This window comes from Chelmon rostratus, chromosome 15 (genome assembly GCF_017976325.1).
Source record: "Chelmon rostratus isolate fCheRos1 chromosome 15, fCheRos1.pri, whole genome shotgun sequence".
NCBI lineage: Eukaryota > Metazoa > Chordata > Actinopteri > Chaetodontiformes > Chaetodontidae > Chelmon > Chelmon rostratus.
The window spans coordinates 10,052,444-10,070,010 of NC_055672.1; the positions used below are offsets into that span (position 1 = coordinate 10,052,444).

At 43.9% G+C, this 17,567-nt stretch overlaps 1 protein-coding gene across 7 annotated transcripts in view; it reads right to left on the minus strand.

Moving 5' to 3' along the window:
* Positions 1–1,206: 1,206 nt before the first annotated feature.
* The window catches only part of dph6 (diphthamine biosynthesis 6), a 56,267-nt gene continuing 39,906 nt past the window's right edge, over positions 1,207–17,567 (minus strand). For 2 of the 7 annotated variants that reach the window (XM_041953794.1, XM_041953796.1), the window contains 3 exons: positions 13,148–13,396; positions 8,093–8,480; positions 1,207–4,068 (listed from right to left, as the gene is read on the minus strand). In XM_041953794.1, the coding sequence (XP_041809728.1) occupies positions 3,950–4,068; positions 8,093–8,480; positions 13,148–13,396 (756 nt within the window). In that variant the 3' untranslated portion in view covers positions 1,207–3,949. Of the gene's footprint in view, positions 4,069–8,092; positions 8,481–13,132; positions 13,397–17,567 lie in introns of those variants that run through there. The other 5 variants (XM_041953793.1, XM_041953795.1, XR_006007438.1 and 2 more) reach the window with 4 other exon arrangements.

Consider the following 17,567-nt stretch of genomic DNA (forward strand, 5'->3'; position numbering starts at 1 on the left):
TTCATCAAAGACCACATATTTTTCATTCTCTCATCACTGCATGAATAAATATGCAGCATATGGTGTGTGTCGAGTAAAAAGTAGACTAATTATACACACAATGCATACACTCACCTGTTTAGAAGGCTCCAAAAGTAAGTTGTATGTTGTAAGCAGCAGACAGGTGGGTTTGCAGACCCCTTCTCGTGTTAATTGAGGGTTTCTTTGTGTATGGCCTTGCTCACTCTTCATTTATTATATGTTTATTTAGCTCCCCAAACCTTTATCACTAATTCTGTAAATGGATTAACAATTCTGAGTTATGCTATATTATATGGTTATGCTTATAATGCCTCAGTGTTTTTGGCAGGTTCAAAAAAATGTAAGAATGATACGTTTTGCACAAATTCTGCGATTCGTTTCAAGGATAACAGATAGATGACAGTATAATTTTGTGTTTTGTGTAGATTTAGGTTTTTGGTCTGAGGTTTGGTCTGTCAACCTTGTTTAGTCTAGCAAGACCAAGGCGGGGTAACCACAGGTTTTCAAACCCTGTTGGATGTACTTCTTTTTCTATGGTTTTAGCCTTAGTGTTTGTTGATATCTATTTTCTAGGAATGTGGATGACAGAATTAAAGGTATATGTGAGGGTGGGGTTTCTACTTTGGCTACCCCCTTCATGCACAGTCCATGACAGCTCTATCAGACACAGGTTATACCGTTAATAGGTGCATTGCATTAAGGTGTCACAGTGCCAGGGCACAAGTACATTGTCACAACTACCTGGGGTGTAGCCATCAGTTCACCTTCCATGACGAGTCCAAATATTTAAGTCTAACCTGAAAATTGAGCTGAGCTGAACGATCAAGAATTGATCAAAATCTGCTTACTTTTCAACTAATGACATTAACAATGCAATGGCTGTGTTCTTGATAGTGAGCCAAAGCCATCATTACTTTTATTATTTACAGCAGAGCTGTGGCATGTAGAAATGTCTTCTGTGGAGAAGGCCTGTGTCAGAGCATTATACACAAACCACTGCACTGCACAGAAAGCAGAGGAAAGACAGATGTGCACAGAAAAATATCAAATCATGTTTACAGCTTTTTTTAATTCAAGATCCTTTATGATACCATATACATAGCTGAATTATTTGACCGTAAGAATCATATATAACACAGGTAAGATGCACAGACCTCCATTAATTCAAAATACAAAAAAAAATAAAATAAAATAAATTAAAATAGTGAAAATGTCAATGTTAAAAAATGTTTGGAAAAGAATTCAGTATTTTAATGACTTCACTCAGAACGCTACATACTTGAAGAAGTTATTCCAAGATATATCTTTGTAGAAAGATGAATGTAAAATGTCTATAGTTCTAATGCGTCTTGGCTTAATTCATAAAATGTGGCATTCAGTACATAAGAGGAGATATTGTACAAAACAATTTAAAGCTCTTCTTAAATTGCAGTTTTTAGAAAGACCACAAGAGGGCAGCAAACACCACTCAATAGCATGTGACAGCTCGCCAGTTCAACAGATAGAACAAGTTTCATTAAATCAGTGCTGTGACCATAAAGACATCCTTTCACAATACGTCAGAGGGAGAAAACAATGCATTATGAGACAAAAAGGATTCGAACATGAAACCAAACAAAACCGCAGTCACTGAGGCAAACAGACCACAATGTCAGGAGGCGTCTCGTGCAGCGAGGCCGCTCCTGAGCTAAGCTCCCCTACTGTAGCCCACTGCTACGGGGAGAGAGAGTCACACACATCAGCCTGGTTAGCCTGGAGGAAGAAACACACAGTTAAAGTCCATGTGCAAGGCCACAATGACAAGGGCCGCAGGCTGGCACACTGCGCACAAAGGACAATGTTAGCCACAACAGACAGTTTGTTTGCAGAGTGGTTCAGCTTGGTAGAAAATGTACATTTGACAAAACACATGAGAAAACTAAATGTCACCCTGTCTTTATTCATTGTGTGAGGAAAGGCAGCGGAAAAGACACAAAGAAATGTGCCTGCCATAAGCCATCACGTTGGCTATGATGAGGGTGTGACGATATACTTGTGGCTTTGCCCGTGTCTGTGAAAACACGCAAGCTGAAAGACAGAACGTTGTGTTCACAGCGCTGATCGACAAGTGTTTGTCATCCGCTGAATTTTAGTGGCACGGCTCCTCTGTGTTTACTTAAGTGCTGACTCTTGTGTTTGAATGGTATTTGCTGCATATGAGCTCATTTAACTGTTGTTCCACAAAGGGGGAAGGCAAATGGATTCAAAACTCAACAAAGAAATGGCTCGCAAATGTGGAATTTTAATAATAAAATTCAAACTAATACACTTCCATTGTGTGTCATTACTTCATTTTCATTGCTCAAATTATTTGTAAACCATTTATCAGGTAACACTGCTGAATATACATGCTTATTCAGGACAGTCATGTTTGACAGTGCACTGTTTGGCATTCAGACTATTACATGCATTCAGAAATAAAAAAAAAAGACAAACAATAAACAAGTAATTTGACAAAGAAAACACTCTCGGAGGGATGTCTTCTACAAAAATTAGGCTATTTGTTCCATTGCCAAATCGTCTAACAGCAACATTCGCTGAAAACGGTGAACTATAATCAAAAATTTGTGCATGAAATGTATGGGTGTTTACATGACTGAGGTGTAGAAGCACATAATAAAAGTGTTTTATTAAAAAGCGCCCATATCTTAGTGCTTATTGGACAGCTGCATCATTCAAAACTGTCCCCCTGGTAGGGCCCTCTGAAACCAAACAGGTGAACATTAACACGCACTGTATATTTATGGGGCATGAGTTGGCGCGCTCTCATAAATAATTGCTTGTTTGTGTTTTTCAACCCTCAATAAAAATCTTCAGGCTCTATTGGCCGCCTCTATTGTTCAATTTTTGATAACAACAATCAAAACAACATCGCAGTGGGTGAAGATCAATAGTCCACTCAACTCTGCCGCCATCACAGAAGCGCGATGAGGAGAATAGCCGGAGTGAAGATGCATTCCAACTCAGATCATCAATACGGTTCATGATCTTTGAGAAAAGAAATGTTCCAGGAGCAATGGTTAATAGTGTTATTTTCTTCCCACAACATCACCCTGTGTCCATTGACACCCCCAAAACACACACGCACACACACACACAGAACACACACCTGCCCTGCAGCTGTGTGTTGTAGTGTCCCTCTCCTATTAACCAGGTTGCCTTAGAATCAATAGAAAACATAAAGAGGCTTAATCTTTTCAGGTGCTCTGCGCTGATTGCCTATTACACAATAATAACACACCTTGAATCCCATTGAGCATGAGAGGGAGAAACACAGTCACCTCATCCGCGCACATTAGACACCGCCGCAAAGCCCTCACACAGTAAATCTATAGGTTTACAACTGAACAGATGGTGTTAGCGGTGGCGCTAGGCCTTTATGAGGGGTGTTAGCTTGCGTGCTGAGAGAAATTCCTCCAGAAACAGTGGGATATCAGGGGATACAGTTTATTGCCTCATGGGATGAGATGTTGCTGGTGTCTCCTTTTGTAGACTATGGTCTCCGGTCCTCTGGTATGCAGCTTTAGCTTACAGAAGGTCCATAAGACTCATCTCCGGGGCAGAATAACAGCTGCTGCGGTATGCAACTCAAGCAGAGGACAAAGTGAATTATTGGCCTAGGTTCTGGGATGTGACACGGAATAAACACATCCTCACAACCGCACATCATCAAAATCACTCAGAGTCAGACACAGCTTCGCATTTAAACAATCGGCAGTGATGAGTAGTCAAAATTCACGAGCAGTTACGCACTTTTTCTTTTCCACACTCACTGACGGGTTGTAAGTCATTAGGTGTCGGGGCTGTAAGGGTCGCGCCTCCACAAAAGCCCCACTGAATTCCAGTGCTGCAGAGGACCCGGGTCTGGCTGTTCACTCTGGCTGTGTTTCTATAAATTGAGCCAGCAGGACAGGTGGAGGATCTGGGAGTCAGGCAAGTCCAGGACCGGAACCAGGGCCAAGGACGGGCAGAACTCTCCCACAGAGCTTCTCAAAGTTTCTCCAAGCCCTGGCAGGTAGAAGTTGGGAGGGGGACAAGAGGGTGAGAGCAAAGGAAGAGGGACGCGTTAGTTTCATGAGAACTTTGGCTGTAGGGTCTCATATAGCCGTCCCGCTGGGGCCGTCCCAGGACAGGGGCTGCACTTAACCCTTCAACCAGAGAACACGGGCCTATTTATAAATTATTGGCATTCTTAAAATCCTTGGCAGATTGTAGCCCCCCCCCCCCCAACTCCCTGCAGTGCAGACATATGGTCAACAAGGACTGAACTCTAAGCTACCCCTCCCAAACTCATACACAATCAAACACATGCACACAGAAGGGGGGGTACCCTTGCAATACCCTTTTGGACAATTGAGCAGCTTATTGGGGGGGATCTAGTGGAATGGATCCTCTGCTCCCGTCGTGTTGGGATGTTAGGAAGCTGTGCTGGGACGACCTCTCAGCTTTACAGGAGCTGGGAGGTGTTGTTAGTGTGTGTGTGTGTGTGGCTGGACTACAGACGGGCAGCGGACATGTGAGAATTCATTGAGCGTCTCAGAGCCCGGTCTTGATGACAGCCTGTCTATTTAGTGGCGGCCCGCTGGGATGCCGGCCCTTCCCTCCTCTGCTCCGTGCACTAATTGGTCACAAGTGTTCCTGTCTCATGGCTGACTGTCCGGGCTTATTTCTTCTGATTTAACAGCGTGTTGCACGAGACCTGGGTGTGGTCACTGTGATCCGGCATGGCTGTGATAGAGTCATACATCTGGGAAAGTATGCTGTGCCACTTTTGTACCATCACTGCTGCAAATGTCACTCTTTCTTCCACTCACAGCAACATCTGTCTAATATGAGGTCAAAACGTGATTCCTGACCAGCTACATTGAGTCTCAGCGGAGAAACACAAGCTTAAGTTCTTTTAATAACATCCACTAGTTACTGCAGTACCACTGTGTGACATTTATGTGAACTTTTAGAGAGAGAAATCAGGACGGAGAGGTTACGCGAGCAGTTCAGCACTATTTAATAAGCCTCGTTCTCTTTCATTTGAAGCGCACGCAGCATGCCAAACATCCTCACAAAGAGCCCACACACCCTAATTAGCTAATATGCACTACAGCTTAAAATACCCCCACTGAACACAGGCCTTTTTTGGAGGGCATTAAAAGCCTAAATATGTGTTATCAGAGCATGTGGTGCACCCTGGGAAGCAGGATCCTCTGGAGATGGCTAGCTGACAACTGAACGAGCTGGGGAGATCACAGACAGGGGATGGTTTCATTAAGAGAAGAAACGCACCCTTCATCACACCTTGCATGCTAAGCCTGTTTTATGTCAGGATGTTTTAATCTTTGTACTAACAGATAATAATTGCGCTCTCTCTTTGAGAGTCTCTTATGAGTGAGACACATGAGGGGGGTGAAGGTGACTTGAGTGACCATGCAATTTTGTGGGGGGTTAAGGCCAGTAAAGACACAGACTACTTTCCAATCACTATAAATGCTTCTGCAAAATCACAAAAATCCTATGAGCTCTTCCCATCACACACCCATTCCCCCATCCCCTGGTATCTCAGCCCCCCTTTGGGCTGCACGGGGAGCCTCATTGAGAAGCCCAGTGGACAGAGGCTGTAAGATTCAAAAAGCCATCACATTAGCAATGGGATGGAACTAAACCATCTACCCAAGAGGACCGGCCATTATTCTGCTTCACGGCGAACACACAGGGAGCTGAAAGGGCTGCTGTTAAATCTCTGTGTTTTCAAAACCAAACCATTACTAATGCCCACAACACCCTTTTATGCTAAACATCCCCAGCCATTTCAGTTTGAACTGATTAATATATAAATATTGTAAGCCTAAATGAATAGAAGGAGGGGTGTCAGTGAAGGCAGTGGTGAAAAGGAGAGAAAAAGTGGGTTCCTGTGTGGAGTGGTTGATGCCTGCTGGGCTTATGGGGCTTTTAAGCAGTGGCCAAGGCCCAGACCCAGTGGTTTTTAGTTGTGCTACGCTGACTTCCAAACTGGTCAAATTATCCGGTAAACGAGGTGGTAATTAGCAAGTGTCGGCTCATGAAAATCGTTCATTTAGGCCAAAGAGACTGAACAAAGAGGCTGAGGGAATGGGTGTGTGTGCTGGAGCCACAAAGATGGAAAACTTCCTCGCCTTTCTTTAAAGCAGCTATAATCAGTCGTTTTATCTGAACATCAAATCACATGCCTACTTGTATGTGAAAGTGGAACCCACGGAGCAATATCAGCTTTGTTTTTCCGGTTCACCCTCAGAATAATATATTTTTTTAACTCTGCACACTACCAGCTCAGCCCAAAACACCCAGACAGGAGTAGGTGGAGACCAAAACAGAGCAAAAAGGAGTCAACGGTTCCCTCCCATGAGGCCAAAATCAGTTATTGCAGGTTTAACTATTGGAAGTACCCTTGTGTTTTATGCTTTTAGTATTTAGAGGTAAAGAGGTCACTGACTTACTGTGTAAAATAGTGGATTTCTTTAATCATTTATTCTCACTCACTAACTCTTTTCTAAGCCCTCATTTGGGTCCTGAAAGTTGAGGTTTTATTCGAGTTTTTGGGGGCCTATCTTCGCGAAAACCTTTCTATCGGAAGTAACAAGTTGAGACAAGATGTTTAAAGGTTTCATTTGGAGCATATGTCATGTCTATCAGCTGTGAATCCTGACGCAAGTAACCGAAGGGGAGGGTGGGGGGGGGGTTTTGTGCAGTCACATTTTGCTCCAGTGTTGTTGCCTGTCTGCTCGCTGACAGCAGCAGTTGTGAGGCTGTGACTGCTAGCGCCAGAGGTGTTACTTTTCCTCCTTTGACTTTTTGGATTCATCACCCGATGAGCGGAGGCTGTGACCCATGAAAACGCCCACGGGTAAGCTCCCGGGGCTGGGCTGTGCGTGCGGGCTAAGGTAACAGATTCCAGCTCAATGATGAGTCAGGGAATGGTTTTAGGGAAGCGGTCTGTGCAGTCCATAATCAAAGAAACATGCACGTCAAGGGTGAAGATTGAGGTTGATTTTGCTCCAGTAAACCAGTGACCCAGTAACACAGTTAATGGTTTCTATAACATTTTGGAGTGCTTTCAATAGAGACATTTAAATAGTACATTTTTATTCCAATTGCACTCAAATATATGCATTCGTCATTTACAGCCATATCTATGTCTACTTCATTATCAGCAATAGAATTTTGATACTTTCCCCATCATTGCTAAATCATCTTACTCCCCTATTGTGGATAATGACAGAAGACATAAATGACTTGCATCATACATCATGAAACGATGTTGAATAACAATTATATAATTAGGTAACAAAACAAATAGCGCTGTTCGTCTGTCATGCATATCAACACATATTCGAAACAGATCAACCTATTTCCCATTCATCACTGGTAACCATAATTTCCCGTCCTCAAAAAGATGAGTTATGTCGAAGCTATAAATGACAGTAAGATGGCTGGTTTGGCACAGATTCAAAAATGTTAATTGACTGCTTCAGCGATGACTTGACAACTGAGCCCGTGTGATCGATGTGCTCGTCGCCCTTTTCCCTCCGAGAGAACATTTCTCAGGATAAAACAAATACCATTCCACATTTGCCTTGACAGGAACCTCGGATCCTGGGAGCAGGAGATGGTGGCGTATGAAAGTGTAATGATGACAAAAGACTGTGCCAGCTGCTTGGGTTACTGTACACAGCGCAGACACAACAAATGACTTACAATAATTAAACACAGGAAGAAGAGGAGATCCTCTGGAGAGACTGCTTCCTGGAATACCTTATGGAGTTTACTTAACCAATGTCAGCTCAAACTTTCTTTGAAAAGAGAGTGCAGAGAGAGACGAGCTGTCACTTTGTTTCCATTAATACGCTGATGTAGAGCTTCACTTGAAAGAGCAGTGTATCTCCGGAGCGTCGCCTTCAACAGCACAGCTTATTTAGGATAAATCCTCTTAATGGCTGTAAATATAAGATCAATGAAAGCTTGTGTGTCGTGTCTGGAGTGAGATACATGTCCAGTGACATACCTTTAGCAATCTGCTGAGCCACTAAGTGGGTGCACTTGTAGAACACCCTGGCGCACAGTGGTACCAGCTCAGCATCCATCTTCTTCACGGCTTTCTTGAATGCAGCGCCAACTGCTTCTGCGACGTCCGTCGCGCCGGTGACCTCCAAGTTATCGCCGGGCACAGCGAGGGAAAGCGAAAGGGAGGCACTACACATGTCAGCAGACCTCACCGTGTGGCACTCTATGGATCCGCACGCCACCCTTGTAGTCGTGTGACAGGAGGCCCTTTCGGTGGGGTCATCCTGAACTGCAGTTACATGAAGCTCAACAGCCGCACCCTTGGGTAAAGCAGGGACCACAACGACCAATAATGGCGCAGGTTTGCTCTCAGGCTCCCATGACAAGTCCTGCAATGCAGACAGATGATATTCAAATGAACTGGCTGGCAAATTATATACTGTGTTGTGCCACACGCCACAATCAAATGTATGGCCCTCCTGCTGAGAAACAAGCTGTGCTTTCTGACCACAAGCACCACTCCATCAACATTAAACATTATTGTAAAGCGCATCATAAAACTCCACCACGCGGCACCAAGACAGGCTTTTTACTTGACAGACTGACAGGCTATCAATTAACATGAGATTGTGAGGTGACCCTTGGTAATGATAGCGTACAAACAATTCAGAAAGAATCCATACCGCTCGCAGCCGCCGTAAACAAAACGCGCAAATGCTTTCACTTTGAGCTGCATTTGCTAACATGACAGGTCCTATCCAAGATGACTTCTCACCTTTCGCAGAAGATCACTCACAACACATTGTGGCGGCTTCGTCACACACATTTAGAGGAAAACTGCCTCAATTTTATCTACAGAGCCAAAATCTCTCCATGTTTTTTTTCTCTTCTGGACTGAGGGCCATTAGCAGGAACAAAATGTCTTGGAGCAGTGCTACAATGTGGCCCTCTAATAATACTTGGCTGTGGCTTCATCTGCTAATGGGAGAGAAATGAGTGTTTTATATAACAGTCATTTCAGTTGGAGTCGATAGGGCAAAAACACTTAACCCCCTTTTCAATTTGCTGGATCAATTTTCATCCACTTACACCCCACTTCGTAAGTGCAGAATAATAACAGGTTACTTACATTTTATTTTGATATTCACTCACAAAAAAAGAGAGAAATCATTGACAAGAGCAGACGACGGCCTCTTTGTCCCCGCAACAGAGGAGCCCGTCATGACCCAATCAGCCAGATTCACTGAAGCAGCACTTACCTTCAGATTAAACTTGAGCAAACGCTTAATTGTGTATCAACAGCTAACCTCTTGCCTTGGAGAGTGTCCTGAACGAGTGTGTGTGCAGGGGTAAGGTGAAGATTTCTTTACTCTGCTGATTCTGAAGAGAGCCTAGCTTGCGGGCGATCAACAATAACAATCACGAGAGCAGAGAACAATGGCCGTGTCAGCGCCGGAGCTCTTAGCACGTCAGACAAAGTGACAGCACACATACGTGTCCTATGCTTTGATAAATGTTATATTAGCACTCCTGGCACAGGCTAGGTATTCTCCTAGAGGGAACTGCTCCTGCACTTGTCAATAGTGATTGAACATGGAACAGAGAGTGGGAACTGGGGAGAGAAGTGACAGGACAGGGGGTCCTGCTCAGCCAGGCTTAAAGGCCACCCTGCAGGCCTTGGGTGCTGAGGTACTATACCCAACCGACCGTCCACAAGGAGATCAGGGGACTTCAGCACTGCAGCTCCAGCCTCTGGCAGGACTTTACTGTCACGGCACGGCTGCTGACTTTTTTGTCGGAGCTGTCGGACGATGTTACATCAGTCCCTACTTCTTCCTTTATTAATGCACCCGCCAAAATGCTACACGAGGTGGGAAGTTTGTTCAGCAGTTCTGTGGGAATGTGCGAATGGTGCATTACTGTGTGGGTGCGCTCCTGTATGTATGAGACTTGACAGAGCTCCATCACCCCTGGCAGAGGGGGAACAGTGGCCGATATCCTTACCTGACCAGAGATCACTTATTAAATTAGCCCAATAAAACACAAACGTTGATATACAGTGAGTGCCAGAGTGGCAAGTTGGGAGGGCAGGCGGGGTGGCAGAGTGTGTGAGGGCTCTGTTCCGCTCTACGCCAGCCGCTTAACACAATCCATCTCATTATTTCATCCCACTTCAGTTCCAGGGCACGCAGCCATTCCCCCTGTGCTCTCTCACTCCGTAGGCAGCAGGTAAACGCATGAAGTCTGGATCTGCTGTGCTCAGCTCTCTACACGGATGGTTTGTGACCTGCCTCCCCTTATGTTTGTTTTCTTTATCCCCACTTTCCTCCCTCTAACTCGCGTCCGTGCGCCTGGAGCGTGCAGCAGGTTGGAGGGCCGAGAGGCGTGAAAGCCGAACGGTAAACACGGTAATAAGGAAGTGGTGTAAAGGCGGGGAGCAGCGGGGAGCTGATGGGACTGCGCTGCTTAGCCAGTTCCCCTACATTTCCTGCCCAGCGGGACGCCTTCAGCATGTGGCTCTATGTCTCAGCACTTGCTGTAGTGCTGTCAGTCTGTTATAATATCCCTTCCCATTCACTCTCTTTTCTTAGGAGTCCGCTCTGAAGCTCGTCGCGCTGTTTGTGTAAATGAAACACACAGGGCTGTGTCAGTGGGGTGAGGAAAGGTTTGAGGGTATGAGGCCATTATAAAACCAGAGTTACTTCAAAAGTCCCAAGTAAGCAGAAGAGAAATCATGTAAATGGGGTTTTAACTATGCACAGAAAAGAAACTGCAAATTCAGTACTAACAAATTCAATTTATCACCCATTAAAATTTCAACAAAACGGATCATTTATTTTAAAAATCTTTTCCAATTTTCTAAAATAACCTGCTTAATAATTATTTTTACTTTTTCATGTGTTTTCAGAACCTGTTACTGGGACACAAAGGGACATCTGTTTAACATTTATTGACTCACATCAAAATCCCCCTGCTCATCAAAACCTTTGCGCACACGAACACACACACGCAGACAAACAGGCTCATTGTGGTTTAATGCACCGTAAATACAATTTCACACTTGTAGCGACTCCAGTATGCTCCCAATTAACCCTGCAAGCTTCTTCGTCCACCTGATTAGAGAAATTATCAACGCACAACAACAACACGGCCCTGTGGCTTCACAGACGCTAGGCACTGGTGCTTCCATCATTTCACTTCACAGGTCTGCTGTCTGAAAATACACTGATCTTTGTAAATAAAACTGTAAGGCTACATAATCTAACTGTTGACAACTAGAGTTCAATCGGCATCCATAGCTTAACCACATATTACATGCTGTGCTCATAGTAATCAGAATACATTACAGAGAACAGATGCATTTTGGGAAAAAAGATGGGATGCTGCAATTTAATTGCTTAAATCTCCAGTATTAATAATATGACCTATCTAACTGACTCTAAACATAATATGATGTATTTAACTGCTATTTGGAGTATTATTTCATTACTTTTCATTCATATTTTGTTGTAAAAACACTTCATAGCTTTTGTTTTGAAAAGGGTTGTAAAATTAAATTTATTTAATAATTAATTTATAAAGTTACCATAATTGCCTGTATGTTTGAAGACATCACCTCAGGAAGTCTGCGGGAGTTGTGTCATCAGTGTTTGACCTGAGTTAAACATTCTAATTACAATCAGTTCAAATGGGCACCGGCGCTTTGTATAATCCCCACCCCAGGGAGCATTTCACCAAGTTTGGGATGAAACAGAAACCTCCACATTTGAAGTGGAAGAGAGGGGGAAAGTGTGAGGGACAAGCTGGGAAGTCACACCGAGATGATCTGCCTCCACAGGCAAAGAAGGAGCATGGGGTCAGGTTAGCAACCCACCCCCTAAATTAGCTCTATTCTTAAGGGGAGAACTCACCTGTTTACAGATGGAGCTGTCAATTAGAGCTGCTTAATCTGGAAATCAGTTGAAAATAAAACATGGTCTCCTGGTAGCAATCCTGGGTCAGCTGAATGAATATTTTTGATTGTTCTGACGTGCCGCATGGAGGCACAACAGATGGACGGTGTTGTCCATCTTCAGTGACCTCTGACATGAGCCTAGTCTCATCGCGTCCCAAAGCTTTGCCCTTGGTTAGCCTTGTTATCTGAACGACCCAATCTGCATGCTAAATTGGCGGTACACACTGTCACCGCGTTCCACTGTGAGTTACAATAAGGCACAAAATGTCAAATAAATTCACAAACAGAAGCCAGAAAAGATGAACTGTTGGAAAAATTAGCATTTGAAAGTTTTTAGAGGATGATTGCTGGCTTTAAATAACACACTTACAATTTTACTTTGACACAAAGTTGACATCCTCTCTCTAGTCTTTAACACTGTTCACCACCGAGCAGAACCACATGTTGGAGGTGGGTTCCTGCCCCGCTCCCTTAGGCCTTATTCCCATGGCTAGACAGATTATTGTGGGAGGAGAAGGGCTGCCAGGGGAGACTCGTGCCCCTATTAGACGTATGGAGCAGGGGTTGTAAGCTGGGGCGGCGGAGTGGAGGGAGGGATGGAGGGAGGTGGCAGGAAAGAGGGGTGGAGAAGGGGGATAAGCTGCTCTGAGAGTTGAACGGAGCTCCAAAATGGTGTGTGGGGGCAAAGGATTAGGGAAGCTCTGAGGAAGACATCTGCTTCTGTGCCAAGCTCCACATTATCAAAGACACCAGCGTTTCCCACATCATCAACTTTTCATGAGCACACTCACTGGTAAATATCAGTCGCAGCGGCTTGGGTCTCAAGGGGGCAGAGAGGGGCGAGGAACTTTCCCTTATTTCACAACTATAAAATATAATTCTGAAAGGCCTCTCTGAAAAACTTGGATAACATATCAAGTTTCTCTTTTTTTACTTATTCATCGACACATGGATCCCACTGTCTTTTAATCCATTAAATATGTGTTCATTCTATGTTGGAGTAGCTCCTCTCCATCTATAATAAAACAGCCAGTCATTGCTCTTCCTCTTAACCACTTGTATATATTTCATAAACAGAAAACTCACTCCACAGTGGCTGACCTTCTCTTCCTCCGTAGCCCTCAGCATGCTCTCCCACACGGCCCTGATGATGGGGATGTCTTGGTGTCTTGTGGTGTAGCAGTGGGCCTGGACGACATGAGCTAGAGTCAGGCTGCCGATCACCGCCTCCAGAACCTTCTTCACGTAGCTGAAGGACAACTGGGCCTGCGTCCTGGTGCCAGCCTTTACCAGCTGCATGGTGCAGGGGACCAGGGCGATTTGGCCTGCACAGAAAACCGACTGATCGACCTGGAGAAATGAGCATACCAGAAACACACAGCAATGCTGGCTTTGTTACAGTAAAACTTGCAAGGTTAAGAATCTACAGCCAAACTTGAAACAAGAAGAGTCAGAGGATCCCCAATGTAGCAGTAGGAGACATATTGTCTGGAGACCATGAATGTTGTGACAATCCATCCAGCAGATTTAGATATATTTCACTGGATAAATTAAAACTTCTACCCACTAGTGGCCCGAGGTAAAAAGTCAGGGGGGATCATCACAGTCATCAGGATTTATCAATCCATCCATTAAGTGTTGAAGTAACTCAGGCCTTGTCCACACGTACACGGTATTTCTGAAAACAAGCTATTTCCTTCTTTGTTTTAAAAGAAAATCCACACATCTCTGTCCATATGAAAGTACAAAAACACAACTAAAGACGTGTCACAAGCATGTCAAACCAATCAGTAGTGATATAACCCTTAAGCCATGTTGGCCAATCAGAAGCCTGAAAAAAGCTATTAGCAGTAGGCTGCACGTCCAATGGGGTCTTATCCAAAACTGGTGACGTCGGTGGTGAGGTCTGTGCCTCTGTTCCTCAACATAATGACAGAGTAACTTTACATTTATGTGTAAATATTCAAAAAGTCCTGTTAGCAAAGTTGGCACCAGCTTGATTTGGCCACATCTGCCACTGCACAAAATCACCTCACAAACAAAGGAGATAACAGCGCACTTTGACATCATAAGCCAAAAACATCTGTATTCCCTGTTTACAAGACAACACTGCAAATGGAGCATCTAAATATCTTCACTCTGGAAGGAAAAGCTTGTTTTCAGTGACCTATAACTCAGTTTGTGTGTGGACAAAAGGCCAAAGCTATGTTTTGAAAAATGCCTGTGTAATTGTGGACGAGGCCTCAGCCCAAAGTTGGATCAAATGGCCAACAGACCAGTATTACCATCCCGGAAAACAAGTAAAGCCGGCAGTTTTGGTAGAGTCCACTGCTCAATCTTATTCAGATCTCACATTGACAAAAACACACAGGCTAAAGCCTTACATCTCTCTACTAACCCATGCTTGACGCTCAATTACAGCCTTTTAGAGAACTGTTCTGGTAGGGTAGTGTTTGGTAGTGATGAAAAGGTCTGAACAAAAGGAAACCAAACTTATTGCTAAGGGAAAAATCTGCCCTTTAAGGCCAAAGAGCATGAATGTAAGTCAATAGAAAAGACTTACATTCTTACATTACATCCCAAAAATGAGTTTTATCAAAAAACAAGTACAAAATTCATCAGTGAGGTGCTATAATCAAATTAACATTAATTATAATCTTATGTTTGAGTAACGCTGCATTAATTAACAGGTTCCACCTCTGCCATTTTTCAGCATCTTTTTCACCAACAACTCTCATTTCACGAGCAGGTATTCTGTGAGAAGACTGCCAATGTACCTCGGCGGCGCCCGTGTTATTTATAAGCACAATTAACCGTGTGATAATAAGCTCAATTCTCTCCTAAACACCTCTGTTAGAATTAAGCTTCATGTATAATGAGAGCTGAAAAAAATCTATCTGCTTAATGCAGAGAGATGAGTGGGGACGAGGAGTGGCATTAAAGAGGTCAGGTCTTTAGAGACCCTGTAGTTCACCACTGTTTGAGGTTGGATGGCATTAGTGCCGGACACTAGCTGCTGGTCAATGCAAATAGCTGCTGGTGACATGTTGATAATTGCTGGCCTATACAGGGACCCTGGAGCGCATGCAGATCTCCAGGGAGGATCAGTAAGGTCGGAATCAATTGATGCAGGGCCCGAGACAAGGTCCTTTAGTGACTAGCAAAGACACAGCCAGGGGTATCATGCTTTACAGCGAGATTACCAGGGTTAGCCTGGACCAGAGGTATTACTTAAGACTTAGCACCCTCTCAGCCAAACTCCCTCTCCCACTCATTCCTAACATGCACTTTGTTTTATTTACATGGCTCGGTTGGACAAAAGCTGAAGCCACGACACAACTTGTTCAAAGGAGGAAAACTGAAAACAGAATATTTTCCCCTTGCTGAAAATTACGTCTTTTATGGGATGCTGGCAGAACAAGATGCTCGCCGCACAACTGTTTAGCTAGAGGGCAGACACGGTCATGGCTATTTCCATAATCAGATGGGTTTGCCATGATCCCCAGCTCCTGGGTTCACTTGTCAACTTTGATGAATCTTCAGCTTCCATCTCTGCTGCTCCAAATTACTGGGACAGTGCGGGAGACAAGAGATGGAGGGAAGATGGGAAGAGGGGCGCGAGTGCGCGAGGGGGAAGAAAGGGAGGCGATAAGGCCCTCGCTGCTTGGATCAATCACCGGATCATTTACCTGCAAGCACAATCTGCCCGAGCACCTGCATTACTGTGTCTGCCTCACATAAAAGCCAGATTCCCACACATCGACAACAAATTGTCATTGGCATTCCATTTATGAGCCATCAAATGCCATCATATCCACTCCAACAAAGAAGGGCTCCATCAGGTTGGACGGGTGGCCAGAATTTCTTAACAAGCTCGTCCCAATGAAAAGAGCTCGCCCCATTTTAAATTCAAAAAGGCTGGTTGCCATTTTTGTATTTGAATATCAAAAGGGGCTAGCATGGGGCCCCTTGACTGTTAAAGGCAGACTCCCATAGCTTCTACCAAGCAGGTGTGTGATGATCAATTATTAAGGATCCCGCTCTGGTTACTCTTAGTGGGAGGTGGAATTGGGGATTTGGGGGGTTGTGGTGGCGGGGGCACATCTTTCTGTGGTGAACCTGGATGGGGACGAGACAGTGGAGAAGGGAGAGGGAATACTATTTACATAAAATTAACAGTTCAAAAGAAAGAGTTCACACACCAATCAAACTTGTTAATTGACTGTCAATGGTGTGTCCCTGAATATACAACACAACTACATTATTCATCTTAGGCCTTGACAGGGAAGACAGTCCAATTTGCATGGGCGTTCTAAACGTGATCAACAACCACAATGCCACATGCATTTTTAATAGGGCAGAGATGGGATCCTTTAATATTCATAAGGGTCAAACAATTGCATATGACATTAAACTTTCTATAACAAGGTAAGTATTTTTCAAATGCTAAGCTTAAAAGTCTAAATGGCCCACAGAGAAAAGGGCTGCTGAATCAATACTATATGTTCACACTGCTTTATTTCTGTTCTACTGCTTCTGAATTATATTTGATAGTTGCTGTCATAACGTCAGTGATTTTTTAGAAAATTCAGGTTTTAGTAGCTGCCTTTTGGAGCAAATATGAGCAATATTTATTATTACCTTACATCAGTTTTTCCATCAGAGAAAGCATAGAGTTCCTATGGGTGGGCAATTTGGAAAAAAATTATATTACAATAAACATAAAAGGCAAAACTAATTTCCTAATAATTGAAGGTGCTTAGTTAGTTAAGTTAAATTCTAAATTAATCAAACACAATTGCAAACAATATCGCAATTTCTGAGGATTTTGTCAATCCAGGTAAAACTGGGCATACAAGCTTCCAAAGAGGCCAACAGCTACAGTGAACCAAACACACTCTTTCCTGCTTAGGATGAACTAGGCTGCAATTTTGCTTTATGCTTTATCGACCTTTATTTCATGCTTACAACACCATCACTTTTCTAATAAACCCAATGACATGTCAAAAGGTCACCGTCCCCCAAAGACGTCCTCTCTCTCCCTCTCAACCCCTGTGAGCTGCAGACAGTAACATATATGTAAATGTACTCAGGAAGCGCCTGGCTGTGTCCGCTTCCAACCCTTAATGGTGTCTCGTTTCGGGCTGGTGTGTCTGAGGTGTTTCTAATTGCAGTTTTTGTCAAAGAGCTTCCAGAGATGACCAGACAGTGCTAGACTATATTCACATTGGTGTTGGAGCCCTCTGGGCCCCCATCGTGTTGAAGACGTCTCCAAGTGTCATTAGCAGAGCTTTGGAACGGTATGGATGAACTGGGCTGGCCTGGATAAAATGACCCGGTATTGACGAACAGTCAGGTTTTTCTGCCTGGTTCCAAGGACAGAGAGAGGTGGAAAACTGCTCCACCGCTCCTATCAGATATGCTAATGGTCACATTTCTCCCCATTGAGACCTCATGCATAATTTAAGCAGGAAAATGATAATACAAAATGTGTAAAATAGGTTAGATTAATATGGTGTAA